Here is a 22,038-nt window from a genome sequence, read left to right as displayed (position 1 = left end):
TTGTCCCTCACTATCCTTTTAATATACTTGTAGAAACCCTTCAGGTTTACCTTCACATTATCTGCCAAAGCAACCTCATGTCTTCTTTTTGCCTTCCTGATTTCCTTCTTTAGTATTTTCTTACATTTTCTATACTCTTCGAGTACCTCATTTGTTCCTAGTTGCCTATACTGCTACACACCTCTCTCTTTTTCTTCACCAGATCGCCAATATCCCTTGAAAACCAAGGTTCCGTATGCCTGTTAACTTCGCCTTTAATCCTGGCAGGAACATGCAAACTCTGCACTCTCAAAATTTCGCCTTTGAAGGCCTTCCACTTACTAGACTAAGGACTAGAATATAAAAGCAAAAATGAGGCTTTATAAGGCATTGGCCAGACCACACTTGGAGTAATGTGAGCAATTTTGGGCACCTTATCTAAGAAAGGATATGCTAGCATTGGAGAGGGTCCAGAAGAGTTTCACAAGAATGATCCCAAGAATAAAAGGGTTAATGTCTGAGGAACATTTGATACCTCTGGGCCTTTACTCACTGGAGTTTAGAAAGATGGGGTGGGGGGCATCTCATTAAAAACAACTGAATGCTGAAAGGCCTGGTTAGAGTGTATGTGGAAAGGATGTTTCCTATAGTGGTATAGTCTAGGATCGGAGGCCACAGCCTCAGAATAGAAGGACTTCCCTTCAGAAGAGAAATGAAGAGGAATTTCTTTAGCCAAAGGGTGGTGAATCTGTGGAATTCATTGCCACAGACAGCTGTAGAGACCAAGTCATTGGGTATATTTAAAGCAGAGGTTCATAGGTTCTTGATTAGTAAAGGCATCAAAGGTTACGGAGAGAAAGCAGGAGAATGGGGTTGAGATGTACTGGTGGATCAAACTCTATGGGCTGAATGGCCTAATTCTGCTCCAATGTCATATGGTCTTACAGGACATGGAATTTATAACTTGCATTCCATAAGCATTTTTGCTAGTACATAGCAATCCCAATAAGAGGAGTTGGTGGCAGAAGTGGTGGTTCAGGGTATATCATTATAATTCAATTAGATTTCATTATAAGACAAGGATAAAATACTGTAGGAGTAAAGGTTTTAAATTTTGCCAAGGCCAATTTTACTAGAAGGAGATGAGATTTAGCAACAATGAACGAGACACAGCTACCTTAAGATAAATTGGTCTCTGAGCAAAGCAACGTCAAGGAGATTTGATTGGTTCTGCATAAATATGAATCTTACCTTGGCAAAAAGGTTGGTGATAGAGGACATCAATTTAGGGGATTAGAAGAGAGATGGTTTCTTCCCATACAATGGTGGTAGGGATCTGATTTGAAAAGGTGGTTGAAGTAAAAGCCCTCATTGTATTTAAAACTTGGATGAGTGTTTGATTAGAGGGTTGATGCAGCTGCTGCTTGTGCATGGGAGGGGGCAGGCGGCTTTGGAGATCTTCTTTCTGTCATTCGTTCTTGGGGGTTTTTCTTCTGTTTCCATAAGAACCATAAGACAAAGGAGCAGAAGTTGGCCATTCGGCCCATCGAGTCTGCTCCACCATTTTATCAAGAGCTGATCCATTCTCCCATTTAGTCCCACTCCCCCACCTTCTCACCATAACCTTTGATGCCCTGGCTACTCAGATACCTAAATCTCTGCCTTAAATACACCCAATGACTTGGCCTCCACTGCTGCCCGAGGCAACAAATTCCATAGATTCACCACCCTCTGACTAAAAAAATTTCTTTGCATTTCTGTTCTGAATGGGCGCCCTTCCATCCTTAAGTCATGCCCTCTCATACTAGACTCCCCCATCATGGGAAACAACTTTGCCACATCCACTCTGTCCATGCCTTTCAACATTTGAAATGTTTCTATGAGGTCTCCCCTCATTCTTCTAAACTCCAAGGAATACAGTCCAAGAGCGGACAAACGTTCCTCATATGTTAACCCTCTCATTCCCGGAATCATTCTAGTGAATCTTCTCTGTACCCTCTCCAATGTCAGCACATCCTTTCTTAAATAAGGAGACCAGAACTGCCCACAGTACTCCAAGTGAGGTCTTACCAGTGCCTTATAGAGCCTCAACATCACATCCCTGCTCCTATACTCTATTCCTCTAGAAATGAATGCCAACATTGCATTCGCTTTCTTCACCACCGACTCAACCTGAAGGTTAACTTTAAGGGTATCCTGTACGAGGACTCCCAAGTCCCGTTGCATCTCAGAACTTTGAATTCTTTCCCCATTTAAATAATAGTCTGCCCATTTATTTCTTCTGCCAAAGTGCATAACCATACACTTTCCAACATAGTATTTCATTTGCCACTTCTTTGCCCGTTCTTCCAATCTATCCAAGTCTCTCTGCAGACTCTCTGTTTCCTCAGCACTACTGGCCCGTCCACCTACCTTCGTATCGTCAGCAAACTTAGCCACAAAGCCATCTATTCCATAATCCAAATCATTGATATACAATGTAAAAAGAAGCGGCCCCAACACGGACCCATGTGGAATACCACTGGTACCGGCAGCCAACCAGAATAGGATCCCTTTATTCCCACTCTCTGTTTCCTGCCAATCAGCCAACGCTCTATCCACGTATGTAACTTTCCCATAATTCCACGGGCTCTTATCTTGTTAAGTGGTCTCATGTGTGGCACCTTGTCAAAGGCCTTCTGAAAATCCAAATATACAACATCCACTGCATCTCCCTTGTCTAGCCTACTTGTAATTTCCTCAAAAAATTGTAATAGGTTTGTCAGGCAGGATTTTCCTTTAAGGAATCCATGCTGAGTTCTGCCTATCTTGTCATATGCCTCCAGGTACTCTGTAACCTCATCCTTGACAATCGACTCCAACAACTTCCCAACCACTGATGTCAAGCTAACAGGTCTATAATTTCCTTTTTGCTTCCTTGCCCCCTTCTTAAATAGTGGAGTGACATTTGCAATCTTCCAGTCCTCCGGAACCATGCCAGAATCTATCGACTTTTGAAAGATCATCGCTAATGCCTCCGCAATCTCCACAGCTACTTCCTTCAGAACATGAGGGTGCATTCCATCTGGTCCGGGAGATTGATCTACCTTTAGACTATTCAGCTTCCTGAGTACTTTCTCTGTCGTAATTGTGACTGCGCACACTTCTCTTCCCTGCCACCCTTGAGTGTCTGGTATACGCTGATGCCTTCCTCAGTGAAAACTGATGTAAAATACTCGTTCAGTTCCTCCGCCATCTCCTTATCTCCCATTACAATTTCTCTAACATCATTTTCTATCGGTCCTATATCTACTCTCACCTGTCTTTTACTCTTTATATACTTGAAAAAGCTTTTAGTATCCTCTTTGATATTATTTGCTAGCTTCCTTTCATAGTTCATCTTTTCCCTCTTAATGACCTTCTTAGTTTCCTTTTGTAAGCTTTTAAAAACCTCCCAATCCTCTGTCTTCCCACTAGTTTTTGCTTCCTTGTATGCCCTCTCCTTTACTTTAACTGGCTTTGACTTCTCTTGTCAACCACGGTTACATCCTTTTTCTATTCGAAAATTTCTTTTTTTTTTGGAATATACCTGCCTTGCACCTTCCTCACTTTTCGCCTAAACTCCAGCCACTGCTGCTCTGCCGTCTTTCCCGCCAGTGTCCCTTTCCAGTCAACTTTGGCCAGTTCCTCTCTCATGCCACTGTAATTTCCTTTACTCCCCTGAAATACCAACACATCAGATTTTGGCTTCTCTTTTTCAAATTTCACAGTGAACTCAATCATGTTATGATTACTGCCTCCTAAGGGTTCCTTCACCTCAATCTCTCTAATCACCTCTGGTTCATTACACAATACTGAATCCAGTACAGCCGATCCCCTAGTGGGCTCAACAACAAGCTGCTCTAAACAGCCATCTCGCAAACATTCTACAAATTCTCTCTCTTGAGATCCAGTGCCAACCTGATTTTCCCAATCCACTCACATGTTAAAATCCCCCACAATTATCATAACACTACCCTTCTGACAAGCCTTTTCTATTTCCTGTTGTAATTTGTAGTCCACGTCACTGCAGCTATTTGGAGGCCTATAAATAACTGCCATCAGGGTCCTTTTACCCCTGCAATTTCTTAGCTCAACCCATAAAGATTCTACACCTTCTGATCCTATATCACCTCTTTCTAATGATTTAATATCATTTCTTACCAATAAAGCCATGCCTCCCGCTCTGACTACCTTCCTATCCTTCCGATACACCGTGTATCCTTGGACGTTCAGCTCCCAGAGACATGCATCCTTTAGCCAGGTCTCAGTGATGGCTACAATAGAGAGTAAGAATTTCAAGTTGTATATTGTATACATTCCTTGATATTAAATGAACTATTGAGTGTTTGTGTTTAAAGAGCTGTGACCCAGAGTACTCCGGAATTGGTGCCAAGAGGTTGGAGCAAGTTGGGTAACTCTTTCTCGGGCATGATGGGTTGAATGGTTCCCTGCATTATAAATTTTCCATACTCCATTAGGCAATCTGAAGGTGATCCTCATTTTTTGCACCCACTTGGTTGGCCTTGGAGTGGTCCCCTACCATATGGCAGTACTGCAGACCATTGAATAAGTTTGGAGGTTGTGGCTCTCTCTGTTATGTGCTGTGTTTGTTGTTCAGCATGCATTCAGTCCTGTGGTGCAACTGTGCCAGATTGGCACCCCCTTTCCAAGGCTTGCTGTTGCTTCTGTCATAGAAACATAGAAAATAGGTGCAGGAGTAGGCCATTCAGCCCTTCGAGCCTGCACCGCCATACATTATGATCATGGCCATCTGCACTTCCCATTGGGCCAAGATTAATCTTCTGGATTTGGGTGATCTCCTTCTAGTAAACATGGCTTTAAGATTATTGGTTGGGCTGGAGTACATTTCCAGGGATCTGGAATGGATGTTGAGGATTTCCAGGGCCACTCCATCCCACCTGTACTCCATCGTAGCTCTGGTGGGTCTGTCCTACTGATGGGTCAGGATAGAGCCAGGACTGTAACATTAGAGTGTAAACATTGACTGTCTGGTGTGCTTTCATGTCAGGTTGATCCTTGGACTTTGGGACAGCTCTCGCAACTTAATCACCAATCCTTCTTCGTTATTGAGAAGAACTTTGCTAGGTTGACTGTGACAGAACAGTTTCTACCATTCCTGAAGTGGGTGTCCTGGTCTATGCCTAGTATCTGTCTAGTTTTAATGTTGTCAACATACAGTCAGGTGCCTAGCTCAGCCACTTTAAACAACAATATTGCTGTGTGTTTGTAAAAAAAGCAATTAAAAGAAATACTTAAAGGGTATTCTGATAATTGTGTTAGACAAGAAAATAGGGAGAGAAAAGAAAAGGAGGAGAAATGTGATCATAGTATGTAGAATATGTACTTGGAACAGAAGTGAAACCTATATTAAAAATATTTAATTCTTGTCTTCAGGCTGTGCTGTTGATGGATTCAGAGAAGCGCATTAGATTGCTGCAGTTTGTGACTGGCACCTCACGAGTGCCCATGAATGGATTTGCTGAACTGTATGGTAAGAGTGTTGAGCATGAAAATGTATCTTTTCCAGAGTGAGTTTGTTACTTTTTTGCTATCAAAGATCCAAGGTGAATAAATCCAGAAGTCTGATTCTGTTATTAATTTTCAATGGGTGAATGATTTGTTTGTATTTTGGAATGCTACATTCTTGTCTTTTTATTCTAGGATCAAATGGACCACAGTTATTTACCATTGAGCAGTGGGGAACTCCTGAGAAATTACCAAGAGCTCATACATGGTAACTTTCTTTGCATCTTCTTTTATAAATGTGTGTCAGAAAACTGGCTGATTCTGAGATGCTGAAGAACATGAACGTTAGATTGTGGGTTACAATCAAAGAAAAATGGCTGGAGCGGCTTAGCACTTTTGTGTAAGGGTGTTTATACAGTGCATCAAACTTGCAAAAATTAGTGAAAATAGTAAAAAGACAACTGCCAATATTTATGTAACCCTCCGGTTCTGCTGGCTGTGTAAGTAAGGAAGACAACCTCTGGCCCCACCAGACGTCTGAGATTGAGGTGCAAAACCTCCAGTTTGTGTGGATACTGTGTGATGTGTCACCCTGTTACAAATCAGCACCATGAAATAACAAACAGTACACCATCTGCAATTGGACGATTTAGCTTTATAATTCTTAATTCGACGAAAGGGTTAGTAAAGTAAAACAAAAAGAAAAGGGCCCATTTTAATGAAACAGTCTAATGTGCACATGTTGGAGCTCACGGTTTCCCTTCCATCGATTTCCCCGGGCTTTGTCATCTCCCGGCCCCACTCCAGTTCCACTCCTTTCTGGTGTCTACGACCTCTCCGTTCTGGCATCTTTTCTCTCCATCTCTGCTGAACAAAAGACCCAGATCACCTCGGTTGCAGACACACAAGAAGAAAAAAACACTCCCTTCACTGGACGGCGCACATTCCAAAGCCCCCGTTATCTCTAGGCACAACCCAAACAGTGCTGCTACAGAAAAAACATTACATTAGCAGTGAAGCCTTTCCCAGGGTGTTACATTTACAAAAAGATATCTAGCAGAAAATACAGTTATACCTTCATAGTATGTCCGGTGTGAACTACTGGCAGCACGATCTCTCTCCCCTACTGAGAGCAATCTGCCCTGTTATTTCTGGGCACCAGGACACACCATTTTTAATTACCCACAAAGTTAACTTAAGACTACACATGAATTAGAATTTGATACACCCCACAATGTAGTTTCAATCATATTACAAAATAAACAGAAGTATCTATCTTAAATACAATATTCAAGCAGTATGTACACATTTACACATCCCCATTACTAAAGAAATGGAATGTTCCACCTTGTATGGCAGGGAAGGCACCATAAAGCCAAACCCTTTAGGACCCATCACTAGAATATACCAGGGGGAAGTCAATGAATTGGCACAACAGCAGAATGACAAGTGTGTGTGTGTGTGTGTGTGTGTGTGTAAATACACATGTATTTACACACACATTACCACCCTCCTGTCCTGCAGCAATGATGAATGATGCTTGGCAGCCGAGACCTGTAGTCTACAGTAACATTTTCTTTCCCTGCGTTATGGTGGGCACAGAATTTGAAGGGTTGGAGCTCCAGGTACCACCGTGCCACTCTGGCATTACAGTCCTTCATTGTCTGAATCCACGTCAGTGCTCTGTGGTCTGTGTAAAGGTCAAACTCTCTGCCGAGGAGGTACTACCGGAGGCTGTCAAGACCCATTTAATGGGCAGACACTCCTTTTCACCGGTGAAATACCTGGTGTCCCTTGGGAAGTGCTTTTGGCTCAGGTAAAGGACAAATCACTCTTCTTCAGGTTCTCCTTGAGCCAGCACTGCTCCAGTGCCTGTTCCCGAGGCATCCACCTGGACAAGGAACTGTTTGTCAGAGTCTGGGCTCTGAAGGTTAGGTGAAGAGCACATGTAGGCTTTAAGGGCTTGAGAAGTGTTCTCACACTCGCATCCACGTCACTGGATTGCTTACAAACTTCCCAGTAAGATTAGTTAAAGGTGCAGCAGAAGTGGCGTATTGGGGAATGAATCTGCGATACCACCCTACCAGACCTGGAAGAGACTTCACTTCCTTCTTGGTGCAAGGTCTGGGACTGTTGTGGATCGCTTCCACGTTGTCCACCTGTGATTGAACATTTCCATGTCCCAGCTGGTAGCCAAGGTATCTGGTTTCCCTTTTTGCCCACTCAGAATTTTGTAGATTGAGGGTGAGTATTCCCCAGGAGCCTGCGCAGATGTTCCAGGTGCTCTGACCATGTCTGGCTGTAGATGACCACATCAGCTAGTGCAGTCCTCACAGCCTTGGAGCACCCAGTCCATCAGCTGCTGGAAGGTTGCTGGTGCAGCAGGAAGAACAAAGGGCATCATGGTGAACTGAAACAGACCCAGGGGTATGTGGAAGGCAGTGAGTGCTTTGATTGGTCATCCAGGGGAACCTGCCATAAGCCTTTACAGAGGTCCAGTGTAGTAATGTAGTAGTGTTGCCCGTCCAATCCTTTCTAGTAGGTCATCAATACGGGGCATAGAATAAGCATCAAAAAAGAAATGGTACTCAACTTCTGGAAATCAATACATACCCTTAGGGTGCCATCCTTCTTGGGGACGATAATGATAGGACTGCTTCACTCACTATTTGAAAGCTCAGTGATTCCCAGCTCCAGCATAGTCCGAATCTCATCCTTCAGGACTCCCACAAGTCGCTCTGACTCTCTGTAGCAGTGTTGGCATACTGAACCCTAGTTGGGTCTGATCCTGATGGAATGCTTTAGGACCTTTGTCAGTCCTGGTCTCTGCTGCAACAGCTGTGTAAAGTTACTGGTTGGCAGCCCTCGAGATGGGAGAGCTCAACCTTCCCAGGTCCCTTAATGTAATCATCAAAGGGCACATCATCTGTACAAGTATCAACAGAAGCAGGAGAACCAGCATATTTCCCACAGCACCGTTACCAGCATGACTTCCTAAGCCTTTTGGTTCCTCCATCGTACAGACGAGCATTCAAGTCAGGCAAGACTAGCATTCAGTTCTAACCCGGCCATTGCCCTGGTCGCAGGAGTCATGCCAAAATACGAAACAGCATTACCTATTCCTGGATTAATAGATGGATGTGATTAGCTATTTCCCTTCCTCAGTAACACAGGCAGATCTCTCCCCGGAATCATGTCAAATGGCAGTTTCTCCAGCACCTCTATCTTCATCAAGTACTTGTGGTCATCCAGCTCAGTAGTGAATTTGGCCAGTGACTCAGACTTCCATTAACAATGGACCCATTGGATAGGTGTTTGGTGAGTGGAGTCAACACCAACCGCAAGGGCAAAACTTTTCTTAATAAAAGACAGTGAGCTACCAGAATCTAAAAGAGCCTCAACAAGTTTTCCATTAACCTTGACTATTATAAACATAGACTTTTTCTCCTCACATTTTGCTTGCTTTTTATTAGCATCATTACAGTCATTATCACCATCATCACTTTCCCCCATTCTTGGTACATACCACATACCTGACAGTTTGGGCTTCTTGAGAGGACACCCAGATTACTTATGACCTGGCTGCTGACAATGGTAACAAATAAAAGACTTACAAGAAACTACTACAGGTTCTTTGCTGTTGTTTCTCCCACTCCCCAATTCCACAGAGATACCCTGAGAGTCCCTTGTAGGGTTGGGGTCTGTGTTGCTTTGGGATAATGGCCGTGAGAGCACGGCCTTGCGGTCATTGAGGTACTGCAGGGCAAGTTGGGTTAGAGTCAGTCCATCCACTGGCTCAAGCTCTCAAAGTCATGTTCTGGTGTCTCGGGGAAGAACCTGCAGCAGCTACTCCAGAACAATGGCCTCACCAATCTCCTCTTTGGACTTCTGCTCTGGTCAAATCCATTGCTGGTAGAGATCCCTTATGGAATGATACATCTCCATGACTCCCTGGTGGTGGAACACTGTACTATAAACGTTGATGATAGGTTTCTGTTGAGCTATCAAATTTAGCCAGCAAGGCCTCACGATAGTCATTGGACCTCTCTTCGTTCATTGCTGTGTAGGCTTTGAGAGCTTTACCCATCAGTAGTGGCACTATTCCTCCAGCCTTTGCCATACCCAGGCCATCCTCTTGAACCTGGGGAGATAGTTCACAACACTGTCACCTTGTTGATAATACGACATCTTGGGACCCTTCCATAGACTTTGGAGTTCCTACCTAAAAGCGAACAAAGCTTCAGGACAGATTTTCCAGTGAGAGTTCAGAGAGTTTGTCTCTGGGCTGAAGTTCTTCCTCCTCTGAGGTCCCAGCATCTGCACCATTCCCTCCTTCAGGAAGTTTCCTGATTTGAGACTGCAACTCCACTTTTCTCCGAGTTAAACAGCCGTCTGAAACCAGCCATCCCACCGCTGCCACACATGTTAGATCGTGGGTTGCAATAGAAGAAAAATAGCTCGAGTCACTTAGCACTTTTGTGCAAAGGTGTTTATTTGCTGTGAAATCAAAATTACAAAATTAGTGAAAAGAAAATTTCCTATATTTACAAAAAGGTATCTACCAGAAAGCACAATTATAGCTTCATACTATGTCCAGTGTGAACTACTGACATATCTATCTCTCTCCCCCCTCTCTCTCCCCCCTCTCTCTCCCCCCCTCTCTCACCCCCTGTGTTTTTTAGGCACCAAGACATACCATTTTTAATTACCCACAAAGTTAACAACACTATACATGAATTAGAACCCCACAATGCAGTTACAAATATATTACGAAATAAACAAAATTACCCATCTTAAATTCGGTATACAAGCAATATATACACACTTACACATCCCCCTTACCAAAAAAATGAAATGTTCCACCATGTATGTCTCCCTGAAGCCAAACCCTCTAGGACCCATCACTAGAATTAATGGGAAGGCATTGAAGTGTGCACACTCAGCAGAATGACAAGGGTAAGTGGGTGGGTGGGTGGGTGGGTGTGTGTGTGTGTGTGTGTGTGTGTGTGTGTGTGTGTCGCTCTCTAGAACAATGAAGGTTAACAAAAAAAATCCTCATTGTCTAAGATGACATTAAATACAGATTGTTAAACTTTCTTCCAGTTTCAATCGCCTGGATCTGCCACCTTATGAATCATTTGAGGAATTACGAGAGAAGCTTCACCTGGCGATAGAAAACACTGAGGGTTTTGACGGTGTGGACTGAGTGACCACAGCTGTCGGTATAGGTTGGTCACATCATACAACAAATGGACTGGAATGTGAAGCTAATTAACCAGCACTGGAATTGCCAGGTTAATTCATGTATGTAGGAAAAGATGTCTTTTTATTAAACTAATAAATAACAAACAGATTAAGTGTTTACTAAGCATTGACATCACTTTCCTGAACTTTTGTCTTGGAAATTATGATTTTTTTTGTTAACTGTTGAATGATGCTTTGACAGACTTGTGAGGATATGATAGTCCAAATCACTGTAGTGTCTGGCACTTGATGATGTTCAGGATTAATTCTGTACAGCACTCATTAAGATTCAATAACCTATGTTAGTGTCAATTACTCCCCTACAGTTAAATGTACCTTTTCCCCAGTCTTCGTTACTATGGTTGCAGTGTTTAGTAATTACAATTTGGTCACTGTGGTGCCAAATGTGATTTGGTACCTCATAGCTTTAGTTAACACATGTAGCATTAATGTTAAGTTTGCCCAGTGATAATTTTGTGTAAGTTGAAAGTTGCTGACCTTTAGTCACACAGCTGCAAAAACAGCTGAAACCTTAACTCTCCAAATAAATGGGCAAATTACTGTGAATACTAAAGGTAAACCTCAGTCTGAAAGGAGGTTGGATAGTTGAAGCTCTGGTGCCAAATTTAGGTTTTGGTGTGTAATTTGATCAGACACTACATGGATTTGGTTGAACTCTGTTTATTTCTGAAACCTGTTTTGATCCTTCTGATAGTACCTTCAGAAAATGTGATTATGATTAATATGAGTATAATTATTGATGCTTTCTAAAACAATCTTGTATTTTCCACTTGACCATTAATCTTCCTTTCTGAGGATTCCAGATGCTGTACTTAATACTTAACAGATGTTGCTTGCAGAGCGTCTGCTTGCAAGCTTACTTAATTCTGGTGGCTCGTCTCTATTGGTATGCAGAGGAAGGAAGCTGAAGATTTGCTGGTGTGCTATGTTTACTCAGTGGAACATACTCAACACTTCTCTAAATTTCCCCCTCTTACTGTTTTACAAATTTCAGTGAAGGGCTGTTTTAGGACTCCAAGTTGAAATCTCTAAATTGTTCGATGCATGAAAGTGGTGTTCTGTGCTGCTTTTAAACAGTGCAGATTACAGCCGGTAAATTGGACTTTGTCGATAAAGGCAACCTGTGTTTATGCTGAAACAAAATATGCTTGAAATCGAAAAAGCATGAAGCATAATCCCTGTGAATGAAAAGACAAATCAAGTCTTCACTTTTAGAAAAGCAAGTACTGATGTATAGTGGTGTACAGATCCATTGCCTGGACTTGAATTTTTTTACATGGATTAATGTGTCTAAATCAGGCTGATTACAGGGTAGAGTATTGATGTTGGCAATCAGAATTCTTGAGGAATGCTGGTTTCACCACTGATATCATGACAAAGATGTTGTTTCTGCCATTTCAGGATGCAGGAAATTTAATTGAATAGTTTAACAACTTGTCTTAAATGTGGACTTTATGGAAGAGATTTCTTCATCAGGTATAACCAATGACTATTAAAGCTACCCTTCTTAATTATAATTTTTGAGTATAAGACATTTATTATAGGATGTGTGTATATATTACAAACCATAGTGATTCCGGATTGTACATCTAACATAAATTATATTTATGTTCTGCACAATATATATTCACTTACGATTTGTAAATATCTTATGGAAATAATACACTAACTTTTATAGTTGTATTAAAAAGATGATGCATGCATTATTATCTTTCGTATTTAAGGTTGGAATTTAGAGTAGAATTTGAAACAAGAAAGAAGAGTTGATGGAAATAATTTTGTAAATACATTGTGTACTTACGAAGAAATGAATTCAGTTGGAAATGGATTTTGTGCACAACACTGTGGAAGTTGATGTATGAAGTCTATTTATAATAAAACACTTTTAAATTCTTTTCATCATGCGGTCTTTCAAGTCATTGGAGGTAGAAGCTAGTTTTTCAGTTTATAACATTAAAGGATCCTCATGTGCTGGGCTCTGTTTGAATACTTCTCTCTGTACACTGGAGTCCAAATCACCTCAGTCTTCAGCAACAGGACAACCAAACCCTCATTGCTGATACACTTCTCAACTTGCATGCTAACTGCAGCTTGTTAAACCTGTGTGACTGTGGCCGCATCACTACCAGAAACCACATGACTGCTCAGTGCTCATGTAAAAAATGTCATACTCTTCTAACCATTGTGATATGCCTTTAAGGCTGACAAGAAAACACAAGTGACTTTAGAAATCTGCAGAAATGTGGATTACTTGTTTGGCAAGAATTGTCTTTTGGGCAGGATTTCTTACAAGCTCCTCAAAACTGTGCTTCAACAGTGCCCACTCCATTAGAATTATACTATAACAGTCCATATCTCTACAGAACCAAATCCTAGTAGGTCTATTCCTCAACTGTGCTATACTGCCATGAAACGATGTCTCAATGATAGACTGTGCCCCACCAGAGTACAGCCATACGTGACTGCTAGTGGACTCCAGGATCACACTTTTGGGGACAGAAGGAAACAAAAGCAGAGCCAATACACTCAATCCAAATCTGTGTAGTAATGGAGGTGATGTATTCAAACTTGGTGTCTTAGGGACTAGGGGGAAGGAAGCCCATTCCCCTATTCGTGTATTCATCATGTTAACGGTTGGAGAAAATGTCTTTCCATTTCCTTGCATTCTTTTTGTTTTTGAATGTTTCTGAATGATGCAGAAGCCAGGTTAGTGCAAAGTGAGAATCCTTTCCACTAATGCATCAAAGGCATTTGATTTTTTTTTGTAATTTATTTTTTATTGAATTTCATCATCAAACAAACATTTTCATAAGATGTATTTCACATACTACACATATATATCATATAATCATATTTGTCACAAACCTCCACATAATATTTATCTGAGGTATACACTTATAGAAAGGAGAGGAAAGAAAGAACAATCGAAAGAAGAAAACTATGTACAGAGTAGGGAGTGATTTTTTTTTTACAACATATTCATTGACTTGTGAGAATAAAATCAGGCCTATGAGGTGTTGTTCTGTAGTTAAACCATTTTTTTCCAGTATGAATAAAATTGTTCCAACTTATGATTTACAGATACTGTTACCTTCTCCATTTTGTAAATATCCGTTGTAATTTCCATCCATACATTTAAAGTTGGGCTCTCCTGTGATAACCATTTCCTGGTAAGGGTCTTCTTACCAGCCACCAGTAGTACATTCATTAAATATTTATCTCTTTTCAACCATTCTTGAGGTATATACCCAAAATATATGGTCTTACTGTCGAAGGGAATTTCACATTTAATGATGTCTTGTAGGGCATTATGTATCCCACTCCAATAGTCTTTGATAGCGGGGCATTCCCAGAAAATATTATAATGGTTTGCATTTTGATTTCCACAATTTCTCCAGCAAGCAGGGGAGTTACTATTATAATGGGATTTCTGAAAGGGTGTAATAAAATTTATTATCAAGTTTTTCCACCCGAACTCCCTCTATTTCTGTGAACTGGTACACTTCCATTGATACCTCCATATTATTGTCCAGTCTTCCTCAGATAGTATTATCCCTCCTTCCTTCTCCCATTTTGTTTTAATGTATGAAGTCGAATGTGTTTTAAGATTTGACAAACCCTTATAAACGCTTGAAATTATTCTGCTACCATTGTCTGAATTATATGCTTTTCTAAATAGCTCTATCAGACATGTACTTGCCTTGGTTACATTTTTAACCGTCCTATTAACATACTGTGCATCTGTAAATACCGGTAAAAGTCTTGTTTTTTTAATGTGTTTCTCCTTAGGCATTTCAAAACTGAACAGTGTTCCTTCTTTCAGTATATTGCCAATAGCTGTTATTCCTTTAGCTGTCCAGTCCTTAAATCTAGCATCCAGTTTATTTGGCATAAAATCCAAGTCATATGCACAGCGTTTAAGAATTGCAATGTCTCTCTCTATATTCTTTGATAACAGTTTTCCATATTTTAAGAGTCCATTTCTCCCACGGGTTATCAATATTATTTATGTAACTTTGTAGGTTGTTATCAGCCAAAATTGCCTTTATAGGGATGGAAAGTATCCTCTCCTCAATGTTTTTCCATTGAGCGTCATATGATGGATTGCACCAGCATATCACAGCTCTCAACTGTGCTGCAAAATAATCTCTAAGAGAGGGTAGGCCCCATCCCCCCTTTTCCTTGGCTAATTGCAAAGTTTTGAGACGAACCCTAGGCCTTTTACCCTGCCATATATATCTTGATAGCATCTTGTTCCATTCACTGAATTGATTTTGGTTAATCTGTATTGGTAGGGTCTAAAAGAGATATAGTAGTCTGGGCAGTATATTCATTTTAATAGATTCAGTCCTTGAACTGAGACTAAGAAAAGGAATTAGTTTCCATCTTGTTATATCTTCCTTAATTTTTTATATATAGGCTGATAATTGCATTTTGATAATTTTGCCAAATCTTTTGGCATAATGATGCCCAAGTATTTGACGGACTGTGTTTGCCATGCCCAAGGATATCTACTTTCAATTTCTCTTGGTAGGCTATAGTTATATGAAAGTAACACACATCAAAGTTGCTGGTGAACGCAGCAGGCCAGGCAGCATCTGTAGGAAGAGGTGCAGTCGACGTTTCAGGCCGAGACCCTTCGTCAGGAAGTCCTGACGAAGGGTCTCGGCCTGAAACGTCAACTGCACCTCTTCCTAGAGATGCTGCCTGGCCTGCTGCGTTCACCAGCAACTTTGATGTGTATTGCTTGAATTTCCAGCATCTGCAGAATTCCTGTTGTTATATGAAAGTAGTTGGGTTTTATCTATGTTGATCTTGTATCCAGATAATTGGCCATATTGTTCAAAGGATTGCATCAATTTAGGTAAAGAGTATGTTGGTTGCCCTAGATAGATCAAAATGTCATCCGTGTAACGGGTCAATTTATGCTCTGTCCCTCTAATAGTAATTCCCCTGTTATCTTCATTTTGTCTGATGTATTGAGCTAATGGTTCCAGATATAATGCGAAGAGTAGCGGTGACCATGCACAACCCTGTCTCGTGCCCCTTTCCAGGGTAAAACTATTAGATAAATATCCATTGATTTTAATCCTGGCAGTAGGATTGTCGTATAGTGCCTGTATAGTTTTAATAATTGTGACATGTAGACCAAATCTATGTAAAACTCCGTAAAGAAAATTCCAATTAACTGAATCAAATGCCTTTTCAGCGTCCACGCTTATCACTATTGCTTCAATTTCATTTTTTTTAATATGATCCATAATGTGAAGTATCCTTCGTATATTGTCTAGTGTTTGGTGTTGTATAAAACCTGTCTGATCATTATGTATCAGTGTGGGTAGAAAATCTTCTAATCGTTTGGCCATGATGGATGTAAATATTCTATAATCCACATTAAAAATAGATATTGGTCTAAATGACCCACATTCCATATTATCCTCGTCTTCTTTCGGTATAGCTGAGATTATCGCCTCCTTCCAGCTGGGTGGCATTTGTGGCTTTCTTAGGGTCCAGTTCAGTGTGGGGAGTCAAACAGGAATTAACCCACTTCTAAACTCTTTATACCACTCTGCCGTATATCCATCTGATCCTGGTGACTTGCTTAATTTAAGCCTACTAATTGCAGTTTTTAGTTCAGCTTCAGTTATGTCAGCAGTCATCGTTCTATTTTGTTCTTTGCTTAAAGTGGGTAACTAAAGAATTCAGGAAGGTGTCAATTTGGGTTATGCTTCCCCCTGGAACTTTGGAATATAGAGTTTTGTAGAACATTTCAAAAACTTCTTGAATTTCACTTCGCTTATTTTTTTATCACTTTTGTTCTTGGATCCCTTATTCTATGAATTGTATTTTCTGCTATTTTCTGTTTCAGTTTCTGCACCAGTATTTTCACAGATTTAGATCCAGTTTCATAGTGTCTCTGTTTCAGAAACATTAATTTTTTTCTAATTTCTTGTGTAGCCAAACTATTAATTCATTTCTAATTTTTTAAATTTCCTCTAGCGTATCCTGTGCCAAACTCAATTTGTGTTTTTTTCTGTTCCTTTAGCTTATTTTGTAATTCCTCTAATGTTCTATTCCTTATTTTTTTCTTATATGAAGATATCGCTATAATTTTCCCTCTTAAGACAGCCTTCAGAGTATCCCATAGAATGGGAGGTGAAACCGCTCCATTATCATTAAATTCTAAGTAAAGTCCAATTTCTTTTTTAATTTGTTCCTTAAAATAGGGATCATTCAGTAGACTTGAATTTAGTTTCCAAATAGTATTCTTAGGTTGTAGGTCAAAATCAATAGATAAATATATAGGTGCATGGTCACTTACATCTATTGTCCCAATTCCACAGGTGATTATTTTGTCTCCCTATCTTTTCCAAATGTTATGAAATAGTCTATTCTTGTATATACGGAATGGGGGGGGGGGGGGAGAATAATGAGTGTAATCCCTTCTGTCGGGGAAAAGGTCCCTCCATATATCAATTAGACCAGCATCCTCAAAAAGAGAGTTAACCTTCTTATGTAAGGACTTTTTTTCATAAGTTTTTCTATTGGAAGAGTCTAACTTTGGTTGTAATTGTAAATTTAAGTCTCCCCCACATATCAAGAGATCTTCTGTTTTCGTTACCATAATATTAGTAATTTTCTGGAAGAAAGTATTATCACTTACCGGGGGTGCGTGTATCAATAAAGTAACTGGATTTCCATCTATATTCCCCCTTACCAGAATATATCTGCCCTCCTTATCTCCCATTTCGAATACTTTTTCAAAATTTAGCTTGCTTGGGATGAGAATATCAACTCCTCTTCTATGTCCTGATTTATATGAGGAGAAAAACAAACTAGTGAAGCCTATTCTCTTTAATTTTCCATGCTCATTATCACTTAAGTGAGTTTCCTGCAAATATACTACATGGGATTGGTCTTTTTTCATTTTTGATAGAATTTTACTGCGCTTGACTGGATTCAACAGCCCATTGATATTAAAAGAAATGAATTTTACTTTGTCCTTAGCCATGTGCATTTATCTGTTAGTATATCATTGAAATTTGCAGAATATAACTTAATCGATCTACTCCCTGAACAAATAAGAGCCAAGAAACATGAATAATAAAAAAAAGGTAACGAAGGTGTGATTCCAAGGCTGGGGTCTCTAGATGACCCTGGGTTGGGCTAGAAGAAAAGTCTAGCCGTGGGGGATAGCCCCTCCTACCTGTGGATTGAGGGCCCCCGTTGCAGTACCCATAAAAGTAAGTAAAAAAAACTATGTGTGTTACACAGAAATGAGTTCCCTGTGTATTCCTCCCATGTATATATTCTCATTTAGGTGCGGAAAAAGGAATGAATAAATGAATTTTTAAAAATTGAGTAATATAAAATCCACATTATAACACGTATTTCTCGAGATAGGTATATCACTCAACACACATGAAAGTTGCTGGTGAACGCAGCAGGCCAGGCAGCATCTCTAGGAAGAGGTGCAGTTGACGTTTCAGGCCGAGACCCTTCGTTAGGTATATCACTGTCTATTTTTGCTTCTGTTTAGTTTATCAGCACTTTTAAAGTTAGCCAAACCTTATGGCTCTCCTGGAGGAGGTGAGGGCTGCCCTCGGAGAACTGACAGTCTCTTCCTAATATCCTTCTTTCGTCCTGCTCCCGTCCCTTGCTTTCTAGGTTCTCTTACTATTTCCCAAGCAGCTCGGGACAACTGCTCAGCCAGACTTTCCCTTGGTTTGACCACACTAATGGGCAGTTCTCTGTTGTTCATGTCTGTAGTTGCCTCCTCCACCAACTGGTACAGTCGCATCCCTTCTTGGTAAAATACCCTCAGTTTAGCAGGGTACAGGATTTGGAATTTAATCTTTTCTTGCTTTAATATTCATTTTCCTTCAGAATATTCCTTCCGTTTCTGTAGGACCGCCGGGGGGTAATCATGATCGAAGTATATTAACTTTCCGTTCCAAAAAACCCTCTTCTTACCCCAGGCCCTTCGTAGAATCTCCGTCTTGCTCTTGAATCGAAGGAATTTGAGTACTATTGAGCGCGGTTTACTTTCTCTGTCTCCGGGAGGCTGTGGGACGAGTGAACGATGTGCCCTCAGTTTCAATCTCCATAGTCTGGGGTATCTCCAGCGCTTTCCCCAGCAGCTTGTCTACAAAGTCCATCATTGACAATCCCTGTTCTCCTTTGGGAACATTATAAATCCTGATATGTTTCTGTCACGATCTTCCCTCCTGGTCGAGCAATTTACGTCCCTGGTGATCTAATATTTTTATCGTCTTACTTAGTATCTGTTCCACGTTTTGCACACGATCTTCCACCTTCTCAATTCGAGTCTCCGCCACTGCTATTTTCTGATTGATGTTGGCAAGCTCTGATTTTATATCTTTGAGTTATATCTTTTTGGACTTCCCTTATCTCTTCCAAAATCCTTATCATATTTGCCGCTTTGCCTGCACGAGGCCCATCGTCAGCCTCGCCGCCACGTGCACGTGTAGGAGAGCCGCACGCTGTACCTCTCTCTTCCATAGGCTCCGCAGTGGTGCTTTTTATATCTCCATTCTTTCTCCTCATTCTTGCCCCCCTTATCAATTCAGATATTTTCAAAAGATCTTATACTTGATGGATTAACAGGGCAAAATATGCATTTTTCCAGAGGAGCTGTTGATTTAAGCTGCCATTCTGAACGATGACATCACTGGAACCCCATCAAAGGCATTTGAAACACAGGAATTCCTTTACCAAAAAAAAGGGAGAAAGGTTCATCTAGTTTGCCCTTTATCATCCTTGTGTTTGCATAACAGAAGTTTCCTGTGGACAGGATGCTGCAATCAGTCTTTCAACTTGGTTACAACTTACCCAACATGAACCTTACCCATAGTGCAAAGCTTTGGAATAACCTTCCCCATAATGTGAAGCTTTGGAATGACCTTCTCCACAGTGTGAAAATTTTGGAATGGCCTTCCCCGTAATGTGACAATTAACACTGGTGCACCTCAAAAATGCATGCTTAGCCCACTTCTCTACTCTCTCTACGAACTTGACTGTGTGGCTAGACATGCCTCTCTCAATAACCTGGGATCCCATGAGTCCCATAAATCCCATCAGGCCCTGGGACTTAACCAGCTTGATCTTCGTTAAGCGACCCAACCCAACACTACCTCTTCCTTTAACTCAAAATGCTGTAGGATATTCCGCATTCCACGCTAATAATCACTGTCCTCCACATCCTTCTCGGTAAACACTGATGCAAGGTACTCAATTAGGTGCAACAGAGATGATAGGAAGGACAGGCAGGAGATGAGGCATAATCATAGCCAGTAGGATGATTTACAGGGCAATAGAGGCGTGGTGCAGTTAAAACAGAAAACAACAAATATTGGACTGAAAGTGTTATATTTGAATGCATGCAGCATAAGAAATAAAAAGGACAATCTTGAAATTCAGCTACAGATTGGCAAGTATGACGTTGTGGCCATCTCTGAAACTTGGCTAAAGGGTGGCTGCCATTGGGAGTTGAACATCCAAAAGGATAAACGGTGTATCGGAAAGATAGGTTAGTTGACAGGGGGTGGTGTGGCTCTGTGTATAAGAAATAATGTTAAATCATTAGAAAAGGATGACATAGGATCGAGAGGTATAGAGATGCTGTGGGTTGAGTTAAGAAATACAAGGGTAAAAGGACCCTAATACTGGTTGTATACAGGCCTCCAAACAGCAGCTGGGATATGGATTACAAATTACAGCAGGATGTAGAAAAGGTGTGTCAAGTAGGGCCATGTCATGATAATCATTGCGGATTTTAACATGAAAGTGGATTGGGAAAACCAGACCAGGATCGACCTCAAGAGAGAGAACCTGTAGAATGTCTAAGGGATGACTTTTTAGAACAGCTTGTTGTTGAGCCCACTAGGGGATCGGCTGTGCTGGATTGGGTGCTGTGCAATGATCCAGAGGTGATAAGAGAGCTAGGGAATCCTTAGGGAATAGTGATCACAATATGATCCAGTTCACTTTGAAACGTGAGAAGGAGAAACTAAATTCCAATGTGTCGGTCTTTCAGTGGAATAAAGGAAATTACAATGGCTTGAGAGGGGAAATGGAAAGGGACATTAGCAGGAAGGACAGCAGAGCAGCAATGGCTGGAGTTTCTGTAAAAAATGAGGGAAGTGCAAGACAGATATATTCCAAATAAGAAGAAATCTTCGAATAGAAGAAGGACACTATCGTGGCTGACAAGTGAAGTCAGAGCCAAAGTAAAAGCAAAAGAGAGGGCATATAAGGAAGCCAAAGCTAGTGGGTAGCTTTTAAAAACTTGCAGAAGGAAACTAAGAAGGTCATTAGGAAGGAAAAGATGAATTATGAAAGGAAGCTGGAAACTAATATCAAAGGAGATACTGAAAGCTTTTTTTGTAATTTATCTTTTATTGAAGTTCATCATCAAACAAAAATTTCCACAAGATGTATTTCAAATACTGTACATATATATCATATAATCATATATCATACAAATCTCTACATAATATTTATCTGAGGCATACACTTATAGAAAGCAATGGAAAGAAAGAACAATCAAAAGAAGAAAACTATGTACAAAATAAGGAGTGATTTTTTTTACAACGTAAGTATATAAAGGGTAAATGAGAGTTGAGGGTAGATATAAGACCAATAGAAAATGATGCTGGAGATATTGTAATGAGAGACACAGAGATGGCAGAGGAACTGAATGCGTATTTTACATCAGTCTTCACAGTGGAAGACATCTACAGTATACTGGACATTCAAGAGTGTCAGGGAAGTGAAGTATGTGCAGTGAAAATTACGACTGAGAAGGTGCTCAGGAAGCTTAATGGTCTGAGGGTGGATAAATCTCCTGGACCTGATGGAATGCACCCTTGGGTTCTGAAGGAAGTAGCTGGAGAGATTGTGGAGGCATTAACAATGATCTTTCAAGAATCGATAGATTCTGGCATTGTACCGGATGACTGGAAAATTACAAATTTTACTCCGCTATTTAAGAAGAATGGGAGGCAGCAGAAAGGAAACTATAGAGCTGTTAGCCTGACATCAGTGGTTGGGAAGTTGTTGGAATCGCTTGTTAGGGATGAGATTACGGATTACCTGGAGGCACATTACAAGATAGGCCAAAACCAGCATGGTTTCCTGAAAGGAAAATCCTGTCTGACTAACTTACTGCAATTTTTTGAGGAAATTACAAGCAGAGTAGACGAATGAGATGCAGTAGATATGGTGTACTTAGATTTTCAGAAGACCTTTGACAAGGTGCCGCAC

The 22,038-nt window shown here is 40.7% G+C and overlaps 1 protein-coding gene across 2 annotated transcripts in view; it reads left to right on the top strand.

Annotated features, from left to right (window-relative positions):
* nedd4a (NEDD4 E3 ubiquitin protein ligase a) overlaps nucleotides 1-12,646 on the top strand; it is a 242,825-nt gene extending 230,179 nt beyond the window's left edge. The window contains exons 27-29 of one of the 2 annotated variants that reach the window (XM_063065708.1): nucleotides 5,416-5,512; nucleotides 5,683-5,755; nucleotides 10,591-12,646. In XM_063065708.1, the coding sequence (XP_062921778.1) occupies nucleotides 5,416-5,512; nucleotides 5,683-5,755; nucleotides 10,591-10,693 (273 nt within the window). In that variant the 3' untranslated portion in view covers nucleotides 10,694-12,646. The remainder of the gene's footprint in view (nucleotides 1-5,415; nucleotides 5,513-5,682; nucleotides 5,756-10,590) is intronic. The other variant, XM_063065709.1, reaches the window with a different exon arrangement.
* The last annotated feature ends 9,392 nt before the right edge of the window (nucleotides 12,647-22,038 follow it).

Source organism: Mobula hypostoma, chromosome 13 (genome assembly GCF_963921235.1).
Source record: "Mobula hypostoma chromosome 13, sMobHyp1.1, whole genome shotgun sequence".
Lineage (NCBI taxonomy): Eukaryota > Metazoa > Chordata > Chondrichthyes > Myliobatiformes > Myliobatidae > Mobula > Mobula hypostoma.
Note: the sequence above shows the minus strand (reverse complement) of the source record. Positions and strands in the feature narration are given on the sequence as shown.